This window comes from Staurois parvus, unplaced genomic scaffold (assembly GCF_062004578.1).
Source record: "Staurois parvus isolate SC_StPar_1 unplaced genomic scaffold, SC_StPar_1.0 ptg001332l, whole genome shotgun sequence".
NCBI lineage: Eukaryota > Metazoa > Chordata > Amphibia > Anura > Ranidae > Staurois > Staurois parvus.
The window spans coordinates 390,323-410,816 of NW_028319128.1; the positions used below are offsets into that span (position 1 = coordinate 390,323).

The window sequence follows — 20,494 nt, forward strand, 5'->3', positions numbered from 1 at the left end:
AGAAAAGTGAATATTAGACGGTTCAAAAAAATCGCAGTGTTTGTATTCTTCTTTACAAACTCAAACATTCACTATATAAACTGAGAAATGTTTGAAGATTTTGCTTTCCTTTGAATGACTTCATGAATATTTGGTTGTAGTCGCACTGTTTCTGAGAACTGCTGTACATCTGTGTTGCATGGAGTCACCCAACTTCTGGCCCCTGTGATCAGGTATTCCAGCCCAGGATGATTGGACCACATTCCACAGTTCTTCTCCATTTCTTGGTTTTGCCTCAGAAACTGCATCTTTGATGTCACCCCACAAGTTTTCTATTGGATTAAGATCCGGGGATTGGGCTGGCCACTCCATAACGTCCATCTTGTTGGTCTGGAACCAAGATGTTGCATGTTTACTGGTGTGTTTGGGGTCGTTGTCTTGTTGGAACACCCATTTCAAGGGCATTTCCTCTTCAGCATAAGGCAGCATGACCTCTTCAAGTATTCTGATGTTTTTAAACTGATCCATGATCCCTGGTATGCGATAAATAGGCCCAACACCATAGTATGAGAAACATCCCCATATCATGATGCTTGCACCACCATGCTTTACTGTCTTCACAGTGTACTGTGGCTTGAATTCAGTGTTTGGGGGTCGTCTGACAAACTGTCTCCGCCCACTAGACCCAAAAAGAACAATCTTACTTTCATCAGTCCACAAAATGTTGCGCCATTTCTCTTTAGGCCAGTCAATGTGCTCTTTGGCAGATTGTAACCTCTTCAGCACGTCTTTCCCCCAACAGTGGGACTTTGCGGGGGCTTCTTGCAGATAGCTTGGCTTCACATAGGCGTCTTCTAATTGTAACAGTCCTCACAGGGAACATCACACCTTCTTTCATCTTCCTGGAGCTGATTGTTGGCTGAGTCCGCGCCATTTTGGCTATTCTTCTATCCATTCCAATGGTAGTTTTTCGCTTTCTTCCACGTCTTTCAGGTTTTGGTTGCCATTTTAAAGCATTTGCGATCATTTTAGCTGAGCAGCCGATCATTTTCTGCACTTCTTTATATGTTTTCCCCTCTCCAATCAACTTTTTAATCAAGGTACGCTGTTCTTCTGAACAATGTCTGGAACGACCCATTTTCCTCAGAATTTCAGAGAGAAATGCACTGTAACCAGCATGTACAACATTTGCTGCCTTCCTTCCTTAAATAAGGGCAATAATTGCCACCTGTTTTTCAAAGAATGAATGACCTCACTAATAGAACTCCACACTGCTATTATTTTGAACACGCCCCTTTCAATGAGTGATTCAATGACACAGAATCAGCAGCATGCATGTCATGACTGTTGGGTCTGTTGGAATTATTTGCCATGTAGAAATATCATGTCTACCAAAAACAGTGATTGATCCGGTTAGTGATGTCTGACTGCTATTATTTTGAACACAACTGTATGTGAACCAGCTCCTTAAAAAGCCGGTTCGGTTCAGATGTCATGCGAATCAGATGCATATATGTGAACCAGGGCTTAGTCTTTGCAATAAAAACCTCGCAGAGGGTCTAACTGTTCCCTACTCTCTCCTATTGTGCCAGTCTGTTTAACATAACTAGGGTAAATATATTTCTCTTTTGCAGGCCTCATTGTCCTTGCTGCTATCACTCCAGACTCTTCCCTGGATTCTGGTCATGAAACTAACTCTTCAGAGCTAACGGATGTATCGGAAATGGTTACTGCCTTAAAGCAACATCACAACACTGCCTACTTCCTGGCCCACCACCTCAACAAGGAAAGTCTTCTTTCCCGGAAGGACCTTCCATTTAGAATACAGACCTGTGCTGCTCAGGCTGTCCTTGCTTCTCCTTATTCATTGAGCAGAGAAACTAGCCCCTTACTAAAACCTGCTCTGTTACAGCAAAGTTTGATCAGTACCAGCCTACATCAAGAGTCAGTGGCTGTCCCCTCAAGCCCAAAATTCAACTTAAATAATGCTGTGTCCATACTTACATCTCCCGAAAAACCTAAAGAAGGCACAAGTTCAGCCACTTCCACAGAACCTTCAAAGATTTCCCAGAATCCGCCAAGGAAGAGTTCCACCATGGCTACAGAGTCAACAAAAGACTCTTCAGAGGCAGGTTTTTTATCGGCAAATCCAATTGTTCAGAGCACTTTATCAGCCATGTTGAATGATCGAGATAATGAGAAAGAAAAAAAATCCTTAAGTAGCCCATGTGGGTGTAGACTATCTCCAGCAGAGCCATCTGCTGTCGGCTTAGATAAATCTGTAAATGGAAACCATGAAGATCTTCATTTATCCCCAACAGATGATGAGAGACTGCATGCTAAAGCTTGCTCAGCCATGAGCCTTGAAGAAAAACACTTGAGCCACAAGAGGCCAGATAAAAAAGAAATAACTAAAACTCATGTTGATGATGTAGCTGTGAAGAACATTAGTAAGAGAAAGCAGGAAGATGTTGAGAAAGATGAGAAGAAGGAACACGTTCCATCAATTCCAAACATCTTCATGTTTAACACAGACAATGCAAAAGTAAAGGTAAAATCTGAAACGGATAAATCAGTAGCCCCAACGATCCCTGAAAAAGTGCCTGCTCCAGTTGAGCTGGACGAATGTGCTAAACCTAGGAACCGAGGACCTTTAAAGTTACGCAAACTCTTTTCTGCCACGTTTCCCACCAGAATGAGACGTGAAACCGATGAACGACAAGCCCAGCTGCGCAAAGTTAAGCAGTATGAAATGGAATTCCTTGAAGAACTGCTTAGACCACAGGGAAAAATAGGTGGTCCACGCCAAGAAATCCTTTACCCCCTGGTGCCTAGACCTTGCTCATGCCAGGTACGTAGCAGTCCTCTTCAAAAAGTGCCAGGTATGTCTCGTGAGCAACGACGCAGCTGTGATTGTAAACGTATAACAAGAGGTATCCATGCCCCACCTAGCAGTTCTTTGGAGCCTGAACCAAGGAACAGGCCAAGAGTGCGGGGCAAAGGTCACCCACGACTCGTGCGTTCCTCTAGTCTGGAGTCACGGGGATCTGAGAAGGTAACGTCATGTCTTACGACCGGTGAAATGCGAGCAGAAAGCACCATTCATTCCACAAATTTGCCGCAAAAGCTTAGCACCGGTGAAGTTAAAAAAAAGGAAGCGCCAAGCAACCCGCCCAGCGCTAAACCGCAAAAGAAAGAGGTTGAGCCTCCCATGTTAAAAAGCAAAATGACAGATTTGATGGGGAACAGAGAGGAGAGAAAGCCTTTGGTGAATCTACCAGTAGAGGAAGAAGTATTTTCAGTCCAATCAAAGTTGCCTGCAGAGGAAAATGTAATTCCGGGGGACAAATGTTGCTCTATCCGCCACTGCTTCAACTGTCGCCGGTGCTCCTCGGCTGATGAGAGCAGTGACAGGGATGAATTATCCTACTCCATTCCCATGCAGATTCTTCCGGGAATCAGTTTAAATTCGGAGACCACCCCACTGTTAAGCCAGACCCTTCAAGTACTAGATGCTAGTGTGTGCAGTGTCCATGAAGATAATCAGACACAAGAGATTGATCTTCGCACAGCCACCTTTGAGGGCAGCCTGGCCAAGGTGAATGCTCTGCATGGGCGTTCATATTCCCTTCCTGATGGCTTCGTGTCCGTTCAACGTGATACCAGCGAACTCCTCACCGTGCTGCGTCAATGTGTCGTCAGCACTGAGGCTGGAGAGCCCAAGCTAGACTCAACGCATCTCAGCCAACGCAAACAAGAGTTGACCATGCGATTTAAGGAGTTCCGGGCCTCCTGTAGAAGAATGGCAGGCGTGGATAAAAACCCAGAGCATATGCTCACCGCAGTGACTTGCAGCTTTCAGGTGCTCTGCAGTCTCATCGAGACTTTTGTAAAACTGGTGTTTTTGATCCGTTCCGAAAGCCAACGCCAGGAGCTCTTGGCAAAAGTAGAAGAAGTGGTGAGAAATTATACTTTCTTGCTCCGGGCAGCGGAAGAATCTAGTACGCGGACAGTTGCCCAGTGTAATACCGTGGTAGGACAGTTAGCCAAGCAGTCCGCCACTGTAGCCACGGCAGTTAGTACTTTTTCTCGTTCGATCAAATCTTTGATGAGCAAACAGTAAGTGAAAGCACGGTTCAAGTGCATGTCTGGGCAAAGTAAAAAAAAAAAAAAAGAAACATATTTGGTACATATATCCAATACATGCACATTTCCCCATGTTTTATCCCTTTAAAAATGCTACAAGTGCAGAAAAATATCAGTTGGTTTGCTTGAAATCCAATGGGCTCCTAGCTTGCTGTGTGAGCTGACAACACTCTCTCTGCTGCATTGAAATCTTGACCAGTGTTGTCACCCCCTCCCCAGTTCTCTTCTGATCAACTACAGAATGCCTCCTTTTCGCATTCCATAAAATGAAAATAGGTGTAGGAACTCAACCACGACCCTCAAAAACAACCCCCTCCTCACACACACACACCCTCCAAACTGCATCAAATAGTGTGTTTGGTAAAATTTCATTAACAGTGGGAGGGTCTTAAAGGGGCATTAAATACCAGAAGTGCATTACGTACTGAGTATACTGAGTACAGAGTTTTTGGGTGGGGGTTACACACAGAAGGCAGAGTTCAGGGGTGTGCTACACAGAGTGCAGAGTTCAGGGGTGCGCTGCACACAGAGTGCAGAGTTCAGGGGTGCGCTACACATAGAGTTCACAGTTCAGGGGTGTGCTACACACAGAGTGCAGAGTTCAGGGGTGCGCTACACAGAGTGCAGAGTTCAGGGGTGCGCTACACAGAGTGCAGAGTTCAGAGGTGCGCTACACACAGAGTGCAGAGTTCAGGGGTGCGCTACACACAGAGTGCAGAGTTAAGGGGTGCGCTACACACAGAGTGCAGAGTTCAGGGGTGCGCTACACACAGAGTGCAGAGTTCAGGGGTACGCTACACACAGAGTGCAGAGTTCAGGGGTGCGCTACACAGAGTGCAGAGTTCAGGGGTGTTCTTCACACAGAGTGCAGAGTTCAGGGGTGCGCTACACAGAGTGCAGAGTTCAGAGGTGCGCTACACAGAGTGCAGAGTTCAGGGGTGTGCTACACACAGAGTGCAGAGTTAAGGGGTGCGCTACACACAGAGTGCAGAGTTCAGGGGTGCGCTACACACAGAGTGCAGAGTTCAGGGGTGCGCTGCACACAGATTGCAGAGTTCAGGGGTGCGCTACACACAGAGTGCAGAGTTAAGGGGTGCGCTACACACAGAGTGCAGAGTTCAGGGGTGCGCTGCACACAGATTGCAGAGTTCAGGGGTGCGCTACGCAGAGTGCAGAGTTCAGGGGTGCGCTACACACAGAGTGCAGAGTTCAGGGGTGCACTACACAGAGTGCAGAGTTCAGGGGTGCGCTACTCAGAGTGCTGAGTTCAGGGGAGCGCTACACAGAGTGCAAAGTTCAGGGGTGAGCTACACAGAGTGCAGAGTTCAGGGGTGCGCTACACACAGAGTGCAGAGTTCAGGGGTGTGCTACATAGAGTGCAGAGTTCAGGGGTGTGCTACACACAGAGTGCAGAGTTAAGGGGTGCGCTACACACAGATTGCAGAGTTCAGGGGTGCGCTACACACAGAGTGCAGAGTTAAGGGGTGTGCTACATAGAGTGCAGAGTTCAGAGGTGCGCTACACACAGAGTGCAGAGTTAAGGGGTGCGCTACACACAGAGTGCAGAGTTCAGGGGTGCGCTGCACACAGATTGCAGAGTTCAGGGGTGCGCTACGCAGAGTGCAGAGTTCAGGGGTGCGCTACACACAGAGTGCAGAGTTCAGGGGTGCGCTACACACAGAGTGCAGAGTTCAGGGGTACGCTACACACAGAGTGCAGAGTTCAGGGGTGCGCTACACACAGAGTGCAGAGTTCAGGGGTGCGCTACACAGAGTGCAGAGTTCAGGGGTGTTCTTCACACAGAGTGCAGAGTTCAGGGGTGCGCTACACAGAGTGCAGAGTTCAGAGGTGTGCTACACAGAGTGCAGAGTTCAGGGGTGTGCTACACAGAGTGCAGAGTTCAGGGGTGCGCTACACAGAGTGCAGAGTTCAGGGGTGTGCTACACAGAGTGCAGAGTTCAGGGGTGTGCTACACACATAGTGCAGAGTTCAGGGGTGCGCTACACACAGAGTGCAGAGTTAAGGGGTGCGCTACACACAGAGTGCAGAGTTCAGGGGTGCGCTACACACAGAGTGCAGAGTTAAGGGGTGCGCTACACACAGAGTGCAGAGTTCAGGGGTGCGCTACACACAGAGTGCAGAGTTCAGGGGTGCGCTACACACACAGTGCAGAGTTCAGGGGTGCGCTGCACACAGATTGCAGAGTTCAGGGGTGCGCTACACACAGAGTGCAGAGTTAAGGGGTGCGCTACACACAGAGTGCAGAGTTCAGGGGTGCGCTGCACACAGATTGCAGAGTTCAGGGGTGCGCTACGCAGAGTGCAGAGTTCAGGGGTGCGCTACACACAGAGTGCAGAGTTCAGGGGTGCGCTACACAGAGTGCAGAGTTCAGGGGTGCGCTACTCAGAGTGCTGAGTTCAGGGGAGCGCTACACAGAGTGCAAAGTTCAGGGGTGAGCTACACAGAGTGCAGAGTTCAGGGGTGCGCTACACACAGAGTGCAGAGTTCAGGGGTGCGCTACACACAGAGTGCAGAGTTCAGGGGTGTGCTACATAGAGTGCAGAGTTCAGGGGTGCGCTACACACAGAGTGCAGAGTTCAGGGGTGCGCTACACACAGAGTGCAGAGTTCAGGGGTGCGCTACACAGAGTGCAGAGTTCAGGGGTGCGCTACACACAGAGTGCAGAGTTCAGGGGTGCGCTACACAGAGTGCAGAGTTCAGGGGTACGCTACACACACAGTGCAGAGTTCAGCCTTCTTCCACAGCTGATTACCTCTGAATCCACGTCTCCCATTTTACCCACTCTTTAGCTGTGACCTCTGCATTCAACCCCCCCTCCACTACCCCCATCTTCCCATCCCCCCCTCCCCCTTAAAAGCTCCACCATCTTCCAAATATCTTACATTTGTTACTGTATGAAGCTGAAGCACCCAGCCCGCTCTAGTATCTCCCCACGCATTGTAGTTTGCCCCACCTCTCTCACTTGCAGGGAGATCATCCAGTTGGGGAGTCGATATCCACGCTGCACCCCGGACACCTTTATCTCTCTTGTCCCCATCTTGCCTTCAGTGGGAGCCACTCAGGATATCAGATCTGGAGGAGATGTTGGGAGACAAGAGAGAAGCCAGACTTCTATGTTTCCAAGTGATAGTGGTGAGCAGGGAGCATAGGGCATGAGCCAGAGGTGGTGGAACTGAGTTCCGCCAAGTCCCACATGGAAGAAAAATATATTTGAAATATATTTTAAAAATATTATATTTTGAAATATATTGAATACGGCTAAAATTTGGGAATTTCAAATATATGTCAATATATTTGGGAATAATATTTTTAAAATATATTTCAAACATATTTTTCTTCCATATGGGGTTCCAGCTGAACTAAATCCCTGATGAAAGAAGGCATTCCGTCGTTTATTGGGTAGGGCTGACAACACTGCTTTGGATTTGTGCGGCAGGGGCAGCGTTGTCAGATCGCTGGACTTCTTGCAAGAGCAACAGTATTTTAGATACTTGCAGTCATTTTAAAGGCACGAGATGAGAAATGGGCAGGTAGTGGACAAAATTTATTAAATATGTTTTGGGTGGTTTTTTTTTTGTGCCTAGACACTTTAAATTTGTTCAAATCGATATTTTTTTTTTAGGGAAGTTATTATTCCCATAACTCTCTTAATATTAGCCTGCCAGCCTTAACGTGCGAATGGGAAAAATGAAAAATGTTTTAGGAGCAGAATATCAAGGTGGTGTATTAAATAATAGCATTCTGGCTGTACTCAACAGATGGTGGAGCAGAACTGTTAACTCACTAAGTTCCTCTGGTGAATAGGTTTCTAGGATAGTCATCTATGCCTTCACATGTAAAAAAAAATAAAAAAAAAAAAATCAAATAATAATATTAATTGCCTCTGTACATAGCTACCAGTCCCACTGTGACATGCTTTCGTCTTGCCTTTCACCTTCAGAAAGCTATAGATTTATATAACTGAAAATATACTACAAAAAAAACAAAAAAACAATAAGATGAGAAGGTGATTGGAGGAACAATGTTCTCTATTGTACTGGATGTCTGCATAGACCAAAGAATCTGCAAGAAAGGCAAAAATATACTACTTGTGTATTTATTCAATATAATTGTAGCTTAGAAAATCCGAATTTAAATCCTATTATATCCTATTACCAGAAGTTGTTATTTATAATAAATGGTGTGCAGAGTACATTTCAATTGGATCAATTTGTACCCACAACATTCTTCTCGCTATCTCGTATGGTAAGCTGAAGGTATCTCAGAACTGAGAAAAAAAATTGTTTTATAGACTAGATCAGGGCAGTAAACCTGTTGGTATAGTATTTTCTACTTTGAGTGGTTTTCTATGGAGTTTAGTCTATCAACATTTGGCAATGAAATACCTTGAGAACAAGACAAACTAGTTGACTACTACACTTGTCTGTGAAGGTTTTCATTTCTCCATGGTATGTCTAGCAGAAGTTGGTCACAGTCAACTGGGCTTGATCTGTAATGTTGAAGATGTTTCACTACTCATCCAAGTAAGTTCTTATTCAACGCATTACCCAACGTAATCCCTAAACCTCCCTCTCCCCTTGAAGATCATTAACCAGGATTAGGATACAAGTGGTGGTGGTCCTCAGGGGTTAGGATACAAGTGGTGGTGGTCCTCAGGGTTCCAGAAGGTCAAGCTGAAGAGGCAGAATGAAGACCCATAGGATGGTTCAGAATGCTCACAAGAAAAATAAGAGGAGAGGCGATATATCTACTTATAGTGTAGTGAGTATCTGTATTATAGTAGTTCATTCAAAAATGATAAACAGGTAATAGGTTGAAAAAGAAAAACAATGTAACTTACATCTGGTGCAGTTGCAGTCATCCCTTTGAGTAAGGCACGTTGACCTCCATAATTGCAGGTAGGGATAACCCTTGTTCCCACGCAAGATAAAATTGGTTGCTCTCAAAGTCTCGTAGGTCCCTATCCTGAAACCTCTGAGGGACTCTCAGCCGGGAGATGTGCTTCTTGGGTAGGAGGAGGTCAAAAAGACCTATCGGTGTTCCAAACTGAAGAGGCACCCAGTGAGGTATGTAATGGAATTGTGGATAGGCTAGAGTCATGAAAAAGAGTTTTATGTTATTCGTCATACAACAACACTGGTCCATCCTTAGACCCACCACAATCCTACTTCACAACTCAATGGGCATCTCTGCCATTTGGAACACCAACGGGTTTCTGACCTCCTCCTACCCAGGAATGTCCCACGATTATTATTTTTTTTATATTTTAGTTTGTTCCTGTAGCAAGAAGCAGTCTTTATTTCTCCCTCTGACTTGATGACCAGGCTTATAGGTTTCGTGCAGGGACAACCATAGGGAAGTCAGTTCCTATTGACATAGGCACACTGCATCTGCCAGGAGATCTTCAACAGAGAGAAATTGCATCTGCCAAGAGATTTCCAACATACGGTGTGTGAGGCAGCAGCATTGTTTAGCTTAATAAAGCTGGCCAAACACTGTATGATTTCTCTTGTTCATCACCATGGGCTTGTAAGGGGGTAGGTAGCAGGGTGGTGGTTGTTTGTCACGTCCTCCGTGTTTTCCAATTAACTTGTTGGGTGCCAAGTCTGGGAAACATGTCAAGGCTGATGAAAGTCAGGAACATACCCCAGCATGTTCATGGAGGAGCATCTTGGTAACTCAACCAAGTCCAATGACTAAGGAATACGTCAAGGCAGCTGAGTGTCAGGAACATACACCAGCATGTTCATGGAGGAGCATCTTGGTAACTCAACCAAGTCCAATGACTATGGAATACGTCAAGGCAGATGAGTGTCAGGAACATACCCCAGCATGTTCATGGAGGAGCATCTTGGTAACTCAACCAAGTTCAATGACTAAGGAATATGTCAAGGAAGATGAGTGTCAGGAACATACCCCAGCATGTTCATGGAGGAGCATCTTGGTAACTCAGCCAAGTCCAATGTCTAAGGAATATGTCAAGGTAGATGAGTGTCAGGAACATACCCCAGCATGTTCATGGAGGAGCATCTTGGTAACTCAACCAAGTCCAATGACTAAGGAAAATGTCAAGGCAGATGAGTGTCAGGAACATACCCCAGCATGTTCATGGAGGAGCATCTTGGTAACTCAACCAAGTCCAATGACTAAGGAAAATGTCAAGGCAGATGAGTGTCAGGAACATACCCCAGCATGTTCATGGAGGAGCATCTTGGTAACTCAACCAAGTCCAATGACTAAGGAATATGTCAAGGCAGATGAGTGTCAGGAACATACCCCAGCATGTTCATGGAGGAGCATCTTGGTAACTCAACCAAGTCCAATGACTAAGGAATATGTCAAGGCAGATGAGTGTCAGGAACATACCCCAGCATGTTCATGGAGGAGCATCTTGGTAACTCAGCCAAGTCCAATGTCTAAGGAATATGTCAAGGTAGATGAGTGTCAGGAACATACCCCAGCATGTTCATGGAGGAGCATCTTGGTAACTCAACCAAGTCCAATGACTAAGGAAAATGTCAAGGCAGATGAGTGTCAGGAACATACCCCAGCATGTTCATGGAGGAGCATCTTGGTAACTCAACCAAGTCCAATGACTAAGGAATATGTCAAGGCAGATGAGTGTCAGGAACATACCCCAGCATGTTCATGGAGTAGCATCTTGGTAACTCAACCAAGTTCAATGACTAAGGAATATGTCAAGGCAGATGAGTGTCAGGAAAATACCCCATTATTTATAGCCATTGGCACTGCCCTGCGGCACTAGGGTCTTTACTTCAAATCCTGTCCAAATACAATACCTGCATGGAGTTGCATGTTCTCCCTGTGTTTGTATGGTTTTACTCAGATTTCCTTCCACGTTCCAAAAATATGCTAGTAGGTTAATTAGCTCCTGTCTAAATTGGCCATAGCATGTGTATGTATGCATGTCAGATAAGGAGCTTAGATTGTAAGCTCCTTGAGGGCAATATGTAAAGAGCTGGTGCTATATAAATACCTGAAAAAATAAATTAACCCAGTCACCTTCATCCAATCACCAAAGAATGCGTCAAGACGCATGAGTGCCCCCATCATTTATAACCAGGAGACAGGTTCATGAAACTCATTGGAGGAAAGGCTAAGGAAGCCACTTGGATGAAAAATCTTCGACTTCACAGAACAAGTCCAGCTGGATGTGAATAGCTTCTACTAGGTACACATTTAGAAATATTTGCAGATGGGCTTCCAGCATGATATGTTAAATATTCCAAGGGGCCCTATCATTCAGTCTCGACCTTTAATCCACCAGTGAAAAACTGTTACGTGATCAGCATCTGCAAAACAAAATGGTACGTCATGTAATATGCTATTGATTCTATTCCATTGATGACATTGGAACGTTACGTGTCAAAGTGCCTAGTTTCCTAGTGATCTTTCAATTATATATTGTATGAAATATTTGGCCTTTTCATTTTTTTATCCCACAGACTATGCCACATGTTTTGTGGTATGCTATTTACACTGTGATAAATGTATTCTTTAGTTTTAGTACAACACACAGGCACACATATGAGGGCCCATCCATACATGTATTCAAATAGTGTACATGCATGCACCAGTGCACCCTATGTACTAAAGCTGAGCTCAAGCTGCTTGCAAAGGATGTGCATTGTCCACTGTCCCGGGTTCAGGTTTGCTTTAAAGCCCGATAGTTGAAATCTGCTAAATACAAGTTTCATGAAAACAAAAGGTTTGCAAAGTCTTAATGTTGGTTTTCTTTAGAAAGCATCCAGAGCTTGAGTGCTAAAGCCTATTCCCTGCCAGAGAAGGACCTGTGTGGAAGCAATAGTCCTTCTGCAGAGGTCCTACATGCCCTCCTGCCAAGTCAGGCCTTTGGCTCTTCAATCAACAAATCTCAAGCTCCCTTCTGATTGGAGAACTCTGGTTCTGAATCGGCAGTACAGCATATCTTGTGAAAACGTTGTAGAAGTTTTTCTATCGGAACAACATTAACTTTGTTTCTTGGCAAGGGAACTGTGGTAAAGCAGAAAACGTTTTGAATCCATTGGTATGTTTTAAAGGTACTGTAGGATTGTGGTTTTTTTTTGTTTATTGACATAATTTTGGCATTGAATGTACTTTAAAAAATATTTTCTTGCATCCCCTTTATCATGTTATGGTTGTTGGGATAGAAAAGTGTTTAGCTTTTGTTTGTGTCTTTCTTTGGATTTTAGGGTTTAGTTTTTTTGAGTACCAGAGTATTTTCCATATCCAAGAGACCAAATGTTGTTTAGGGCCTTCACCCAAAACTCTCTGATGGTTGGTCCTAGTCTCTGACATATATAGTTACATAGTCTGGCTGAAAAAAAGACAAAAGTCCATCCAGTTCAACCAAAATAAAAAAATAAAAAAAAAAAGTGATAATCTTACACCCACAGTTGATCCAGAGGAAGGCAAAAAAACCAGAAAAGCATGATCCAAGGAAAAAATTTCTTTCTGATCCCCCGAGAAGCAATCGGATATTCCCTGGATCAACTTTCCCTATAAATGTTATATCCAGTTATATTCTGTGTATCCAAGAAAGAATCCAGGACTTTCCTACAGCAATCCACTGAGCTGGCCACAACCAACTCTTGAGGGAGTCTATTCCACCTTCTCACAGCTCTTACTGTGAAGAAACCTTTCCGTGTTTGGAGATTACATTTCTTTTCCTCCAGGCGTAAAGAGCGCCCCCTTGTCCTCTGTGATGACCTCAGGGGGAATAACTCCACACCGAGTTCACTATATGAACCACTGATGTATTTATACATGGAGATCATATCCCCCGTTATGTATTATACATGGAGATCATATCCCCCCTTATGTATTATACATGGAGATCATACCCCCCCTTATGTATTATACATGGAGATCATATCCCCCCTTATGTATTATACATGGAGATCATATCCCCCTTATGTATTATACATGGAGATCATATCCCCCCTTATATATTATACATGGAGATCATATCCCCCTTACGTATTATACATGGAGATCATATCCCCCTTATGTATTATACATGGAGATCATACCCCCCTTACGTATTATACATGGAGATCATATTCCCCCTTATGTATTATACATGGAGATCATATCCCCCTTATGTATTATACATGGTGATCATATCCCCCCTTATGTATTATACATGGAGATCATATCCCCCCTTATGTATTATACATGGTGATCATATCCCCCTTATGTATTATACATGGAGATCATATCCCCCCTTATGTATTATACATGGAGATCATATCCCCCCCCCCCTTATGTAGTATACATGGAGATCATATCCCCCCTTATGTATTATACATGGAGATCATATCCCCCCCCTTATGTAGTATACATGGAGATCATATCCCCCCTTATGTATTATACATGGAGATCATATCCCTCCTTATGTATTATACATGGAGATCATATCCCCCCTTATGTATTATACATGGAGATCATATCCCCCTTATGTATTATACATGGAGATCATATCCCCCCTTATGTATTATACAATGGAGATCATATCCCCCTTATGTATTTATACATGGAGATCATATCCCCCCTTATGTATTATACATGGAGATCATATCCCCCCTTATGTATTATACATGGAGATCATATCCCCCTTATGTATTATACATGGAGATCATATCCCCCCTTATGTATTATACATGTGATCATATCCCCCCTTATGTATTATACATGGAGATAATATCCCCCCCTTATGTATTATACATGGAGATCATATCCCCCTTATGTATTATACATGGAGATCATATCCCCCCTTATGTATTATACATGTGATCATATCCCCCCTTATGTATTATACATGGAGATAATATCCCCCCTTATGTATTATACATGGAGATCATACCCCCCCTTATGTATTATACATGTGATCATATCCCCCCTTATGTATTATACATGGAGATAATATCCCCCCTTATGTATTATACATGGAGATCATATCCCCCCCTTATGTATTATACATGGAGATCATATCCCCCCTTATGTATTATACATGGAGATCATATCCCCCCTTAATCTCCTCTTCTCAAGAGAGAATACATTCAGTTCATCTAATCTTTCCTCATAGCTGAGCTCCTCCATGCCTCTTATCAGTTTGGTTGCCCTTCTCTGTACTTTCTCCAGTTCCCCAATGTTCTTTTGTGAATTGGTGCCCAAAACTGAACTGCATATTCCAGATGAGGTCTTACTAATGATGTACCGGGGGGGGGGGGGTAATGATATCTCTCTCTAGTCTATACCTTTTTTAATACAAGAGAGGATTTTGCTCGCTTTACCTGACCTGCCCTTCATTCCAACATTGCAGCATTCCTAAGACTCTTTAATTTCCAGCAGTGTGTCAGCAACTGTACGCTGTGGTTCCTTCCTCCAACTCCTATGTCACTACAGTGTCTTTATTTACCATCTGCTTTTAAGCTAGGAAAGCATACTTGTACTTTTAAAGCCCTTGCAGTAACATGAAGATGCATAGAGAATGGTCAATTGAGTCCAAAAATGTCAACACCAGCAGACTGGTGGTCTTGGTATGAATGTTTGCATCCAAATAGGATGCAATACTCTCAGGTGTCATGGATGAGTAGGTGCGGGCATTGATAATACTTCAGCAGTTCTCAAGGAAGAACTAGAGGCACCTGCCATCCAAACAAGTGCTTATAAAGGTATGTTGGGTTTGTGGCCCTCAGCAGAGACACTTCATCATTTAGTCCTCGATGAGGGTGGGCACCGCAGTCAGTGACACATGGTGGGCATTATATAGCTAAAATATAAGTGAAAAAGAGCTGCACAAAGTCCGTATATCAGCCATTCTCAACCATGGTTCCGTAAAACCCTAGGATTTCTCCAAAGGTTGCTAGGGGTTCCTTGAGCTGTGGTTGATTAACCTCCTATTTGATTGTACTTACATAGTTCTGGGGCCAATGCCACTCGAAAAAGCAGGACATCAATGACCCTTTTTAGCTGTCCGAAGAGATGTTCTTACTACCATTGTAAAGAGCGTTCTTCCCACTGGCCACCAAAGTAAGGGAGACAGTCTTCTCATTGACCACCAATGTGATGGGACGTTCTGACTACCATTGTAAAGAGCGTTCTTCCCACTGGCCACCAAAGTAAGAGAGACAGTCTTCTCATTGCCACCAATGTGATGGGACGTTCTGACTACCATTATAAAGAGCGTTCTTCCCACTGGCCACCAAAGTAAGGGAGACAGTCTTCTCATTGACCACCAATGTGATGGGACGTTTTTACTACCATTGTAAAGAGCGTTCTTCCCACTGGCCACCAAAGTAAGAAAGACAGTCTTCTCATTGACCACCAATGTGATGGGACGTTCTGACTACCATTGTAAAGAGCGTTCTTCCCACTGGCCACCAAAGTAAGGGAGACAGTCTTCTCATTGACCACCAATGTGATGGGACGTTCCGACTACCATTGTAAAGAGCGTTCTTCCCACTGGCCACCAAAGTAAGAGAGACAGTCTTCTCATTGACCACCAATGTGATGGGACGTTCCGACTACCATTGTAAAGAGCGTTCTTCCCACTGGCCACCAAAGTAAGAGAGACAGTCTTCTCATTGACCACCAATGTGATGGGACGTTCTGACTACCATTGTAAAGAGCGTTCTTCCCACTGGCCACCAAAGTAAGGGAGACAGTCTTCTCATTGACCACCAATGTGATGGGACGTTCCGACTACCATTGTAAAGAGCGTTCTTCCCACTGGCCACCAAAGTAAGAGAGACAGTCTTCTCATTGACCACCAATGTGATGGGACGTTCCGACTACCATTGTAAAGAGCGTTCTTCCCACTGGCCACCAAAGTAAGAGAGACAGTCTTCTCATTGACCACCAATGTGATGGGACGTTCCGACTACCATTGTAAAGAGCGTTCTTCCCACTGGCCACCAAAGTAAGAGAGACAGTCTTCTCATTGACCACCAATGTGATGGGACGTTTCGACTACCATTGTAAAGAGCGTTCTTCCCACTGGCCACCAAAGTAAGAGAGACAGTCTTCTCATTGACCACCAATGTGATGGGACGTTCCGACTACCATTGTAAAGAGCGTTCTTCCCACTGGCCACCAAAGTAAGGGAGACAGTCTTCTCATTGACCACCAATGTGATGGGACGTTCCGACTACCATTGTAAAGAGCGTTCTTCCCACTGGCCACCAAAGTAAGAGAGACAGTCTTCTCATTGACCACCAATGTGATGGGACGTTCCGACTACCATTGTAAAGAGCGTTCTTCCCACTGGCCACCAAAGTAAGAGAGACAGTCTTCTCATTGACCACCAATGTGATGGGACGTTCCGACTACCATTGTAAAGAGCGTTCTTCCCACTGGCCACCAAAGTAAGAGAGACAGTCTTCTCATTGACCACCAATGTGATGGGACGTTTCGACTACCATTGTAAAGAACGTTCTTCCCACTGGCCACCAAAGTAAGGGAGACAGTCTTCTCATTGACCACCAATGTGATCTGACGTTCCGACTACCATTGTAAAGAGCGTTCTTCCCACTGGCCACCAAAGTAAGAGAGACAGTCTTCTCATTGACCACCAATGTAATGGGACATTCCTAAGTAAGGGGCATTCTTCCCACTGCCCTTGATAAATCAGTATACTGTAGCAGTGGTTCCCCTAGACCTAAAAAATGTTTTGAAGAGTTCTTTGGGGATGTAAAGGTTAAGAATGGCTGCCCTATATACTGTATATATAACACATTGCCATGCAGTCAAATGCAAAAATTTTCAAAAACAAACACTCATAAATATGTACAGTTGCAAGAAAAAGTATGTGAACCCCTTGGGATTACGTGGAGTTTTGCATGAATTGGGCATAAAATGTGCTCTGAACGTCATCTAAGTCACAACAATAGAAGAACACAGTCTGCTGAACATAATACTACACAAACATTAGATGTTGCCATGGTTTAATTGCACATAACATGTAAACATTCACAGTGCAGGGAGGAAAAAGTATGTGAACCTTTGGACTTAATAACTGGTTGACCCTCCTTTGGCAGCAATAACCTCAACCAAACGTTTCCTGTAGTTGCAGATCAGACCTGCACAATGATCTGGAGTAATTTTGGACCACTCCTCTTCACAAAACTGTTTCAGTGTAGCAATATTCTTGGGATGTCTGGTGTGAATTGCTCTCTTAAGGTCATGCCACAGCATTTCAATCGGGTTGAGGTCAGGACTCTGACTGGGCCACTCCAGAAGGCGTATTCTGTGCTGTTGCAGCCATTGTTTTGTTGAATTACTTGTATGCTTTGGGTCATTGTCCTGTTGCATCACCCATCCTCTGCGGAGCTTCAGTTGGAGGACAGATGGTCGTACGTTTTCCTGCAAAATGTCTTGATAAACTCTGGAATTCATTTTCCCATCAATGACAACAATCCTTCCAGGCCCTGAGGCAGCAAAGCAGCCCCAAACCATGATGCTCCCTCCGCCATGTTTCACAGTGGGGATGAGGTTTTGATGTTGGTGTGCTGTGCCTTTTTTTCTCCACACAGTGTTGTGTGTTCTTCCCAAACAACTCAATCTTGGTTTCATCTGTCCACAGTATATTTTGCCAGTAGTGCTGTGGAACATCCAGGTGCTCTTTTGCAAACTTCAAACGTGCTGCAATAGTCTTTTTGGACAGCAATGGCTTCCTCCGTGGTGTCCTCCCATTGTACTCCATTTTTGTTTAATGTTTTCCTTATTGTAGATGTGTCAACAAAAATGTTAGCATGTGCCAGAGATTTCTGTAGGTCTTTAGCTGACACTCTGGGATCCTTTTTTACCTCACACAGCATTCTGCGCTGTGCTCTTGCAGTCATTTCTATAGGATGACCATGCCTAGGGAGAGTAGCAACAGTGCTAAACTTTCTCCATTTGTAGACAGTCTGTCTTACCGTGGACACATGAACATCAAGGCTTTTGGAGATACTTTTGTAACCCTTTCCAGCTTCATGCAAGTCAACAATTCTTGATCGTAGGTCTTCTGAGAGCTCTTTTCTGCGAGGCATGGTTCACATCAGACAGTGCTTCTTGAAACCAGTAAACCCAAAACAGGTGTGTGTTTTTTAAGGGCAGGGCAGCTGTTAGCAACACATCCAATATCATCACACTGATTGGAGTCAAGGTTGGCTCACTCCTGGCTCCAATTAGCTCTGGGAGAAGTCATTAAGCTAGGGCTTCACATACTTTTTCCTCCCTGCACTGTGAATGTTTACATGTTATGTGCAATTAAACCATGGCAGCATCTAATGTTTGTGTAGTATTATGTTCAGCAGACTGTGTTCTTCTATTGTTGTGACTTAGATGACGTTCAGAGCACATTTTATGCCCAATTCATGCAAAACTCCACGTAATCCCAAGGGGTTCACATACTTTTTCTTGCAACTGTATAATTCACTCCTAGGTAAAGTGTAATATTCAAACAGTCCAAAAAAGTCCCACAGAGTGCCAGTGAAAGTTCCGTGGGTATTGTCCCTAGATGTAATCCTCTATGTGATTCCACACCACCACAGTGTCACTCATGGACGCTTACCAAAAGGAGAATGAATCCCAATGTCTGAGTGGTCAGGAACAGCATAAACATTGTAATGTAAAGCTGACTATATCCATCAGAGGTTCCACTGCTTTTCATACATATCCACTTACAAGACAGGTATATGCATACAAATAAAAAAAGTAAATACTCCAAATGTGTAAACCAGATAACATCACTTTATTAACAAAAAAAGTTAAAATCACTCACATTTGTTTAGTGGAAATAGCACATACAGTCCGAACCCCAATCAGCAGCGTGCGAGGTGACGTCAGTGCACCTGGGTCTGACCAACGCGTTTCGTCAGAAAATGACATCATCAGGGGGTTCATCATATTACCTGTGATCCCAGCTTTTGACAGATGAGATGTTTTCCAGTAGCAGTTCCCTTTGTAGCTGTATATGAAGAGCCTATAAAGGAAGCTGATGCTGGAAAAGGCGCCTCTTGGTTGTATTTGCATGACGGGAAAAAAGGTTCCTAGCCCTCCCCTGCCTGTGCAGCACTTCGCATGAACACAAGTAAGCAAATTGTTTTACAAAAAAACTGAATGGCTTGCCTGTGTTATGAACGGTAGTGTTTTGGGGGAGCTTATAGTGGAAATATTATATAAGTTAATCTGCTACCATTTTGAAAATGTGGCATGAACTGATCGATTTATGAGCAAGACCTTTGTTTTCTCAAGTGCTGCATTTGTTGGCATATTCATAAACCAATCAGGTGAATTTTTGGTGGATTATTTTAAAATAATTAACTCCAATTTCATTAAAAACTGGGTACACATAGTAAACCAGGTTAAAATCAGGCAGATTTGATGGCAAAATTGCAATCACATAGATAGGTAACAAGTAGGCATGTCAAGTGATGGAGGTCCAGTGGGAGCAGGCCTGATGAAGGAGTGAGCATGCTCCGAATGCACGCCATCTTGGAAACCTGGTCCATGTGGTGACATCATCCCTGTGAGCCTCCCTGTGCCCCTCTGCTACTCCCCGAGCCCTGGACACCTTCGGAGCGGTGGGAAAACACCCAGAGCACGGTCAAAGGACCTAATGCTCCCACTGGACCTCCTTCACTTGACATGTCTACTTGTTACCTATCTATGTGAGTGCAATTTTACCATTAAATCTGTCTGATTTTAACCATCTACACTCCTGTCTCTCTTCTCTACCTGCATTAGGAGTATCTACAAGCTCTTACAACCATCTGCCTCCTCAGACAAGTCCATACTAGTACAAGCCCCCCACTACAGATGGACTTGGACACCACCTCCACATGGACCTTCTACTAACCCCAATTGCTGATGGTCCATCCCCCAATGCACACAGGGTAGATGCGTCTTAGCGCTCCCTCCCCCCACTCACACATAATATAACTCAATATGATGTCTTTAAAAAAAAAAATTTCCATTCTTCAGCCATCTTTGATTTTCTGATTCCACTGAAAACCCTTGCTCCTCATTCTAAGGTTTGGGTTTCCTTTGCATAGTGCTTGTTCTTGTATTGCTGTGGTGCACCTTTGCAGCCAGGTTCCAATATGAGACGTGTATGTGTTGCTGGGAAAGGGTGGAATGTGAATTCTTTCACTGTTGGGAATATGAAATAAAATAAACACAGAGGAGCCACCACAAGAGAGTTTAATGACCAGCTTGCAAAAAAATATAAAACAATTTAGAAAAAGCAGCTCCCGCAGCAATGCTTACCGTATCTCTGACCCAGGGGCGGACTGACAACTCATGGGACCCCCGGGCAATAGGGGATCATGGGGCCCCTGTG

At 44.3% G+C, this 20,494-nt stretch overlaps 1 protein-coding gene across 4 annotated transcripts in view; it reads left to right on the plus strand.

The window, feature by feature from the left end:
* The window catches only part of FRMPD3 (FERM and PDZ domain containing 3), a 155,602-nt gene extending 147,264 nt beyond the window's left edge, over positions 1-8,338 (plus strand). For 2 of the 4 annotated variants that reach the window (XM_089661395.1, XM_089661396.1), the window contains one exon: positions 1,614-8,338. In XM_089661395.1, the coding sequence (XP_089517521.1) occupies positions 1,614-4,102 (2,489 nt within the window). In that variant the 3' untranslated portion in view covers positions 4,103-8,338. The remainder of the gene's footprint in view (positions 1-1,613) is intronic. The other 2 variants (XR_016308258.1, XR_016308259.1) reach the window with 2 other exon arrangements.
* The last annotated feature ends 12,156 nt before the right edge of the window (positions 8,339-20,494 follow it).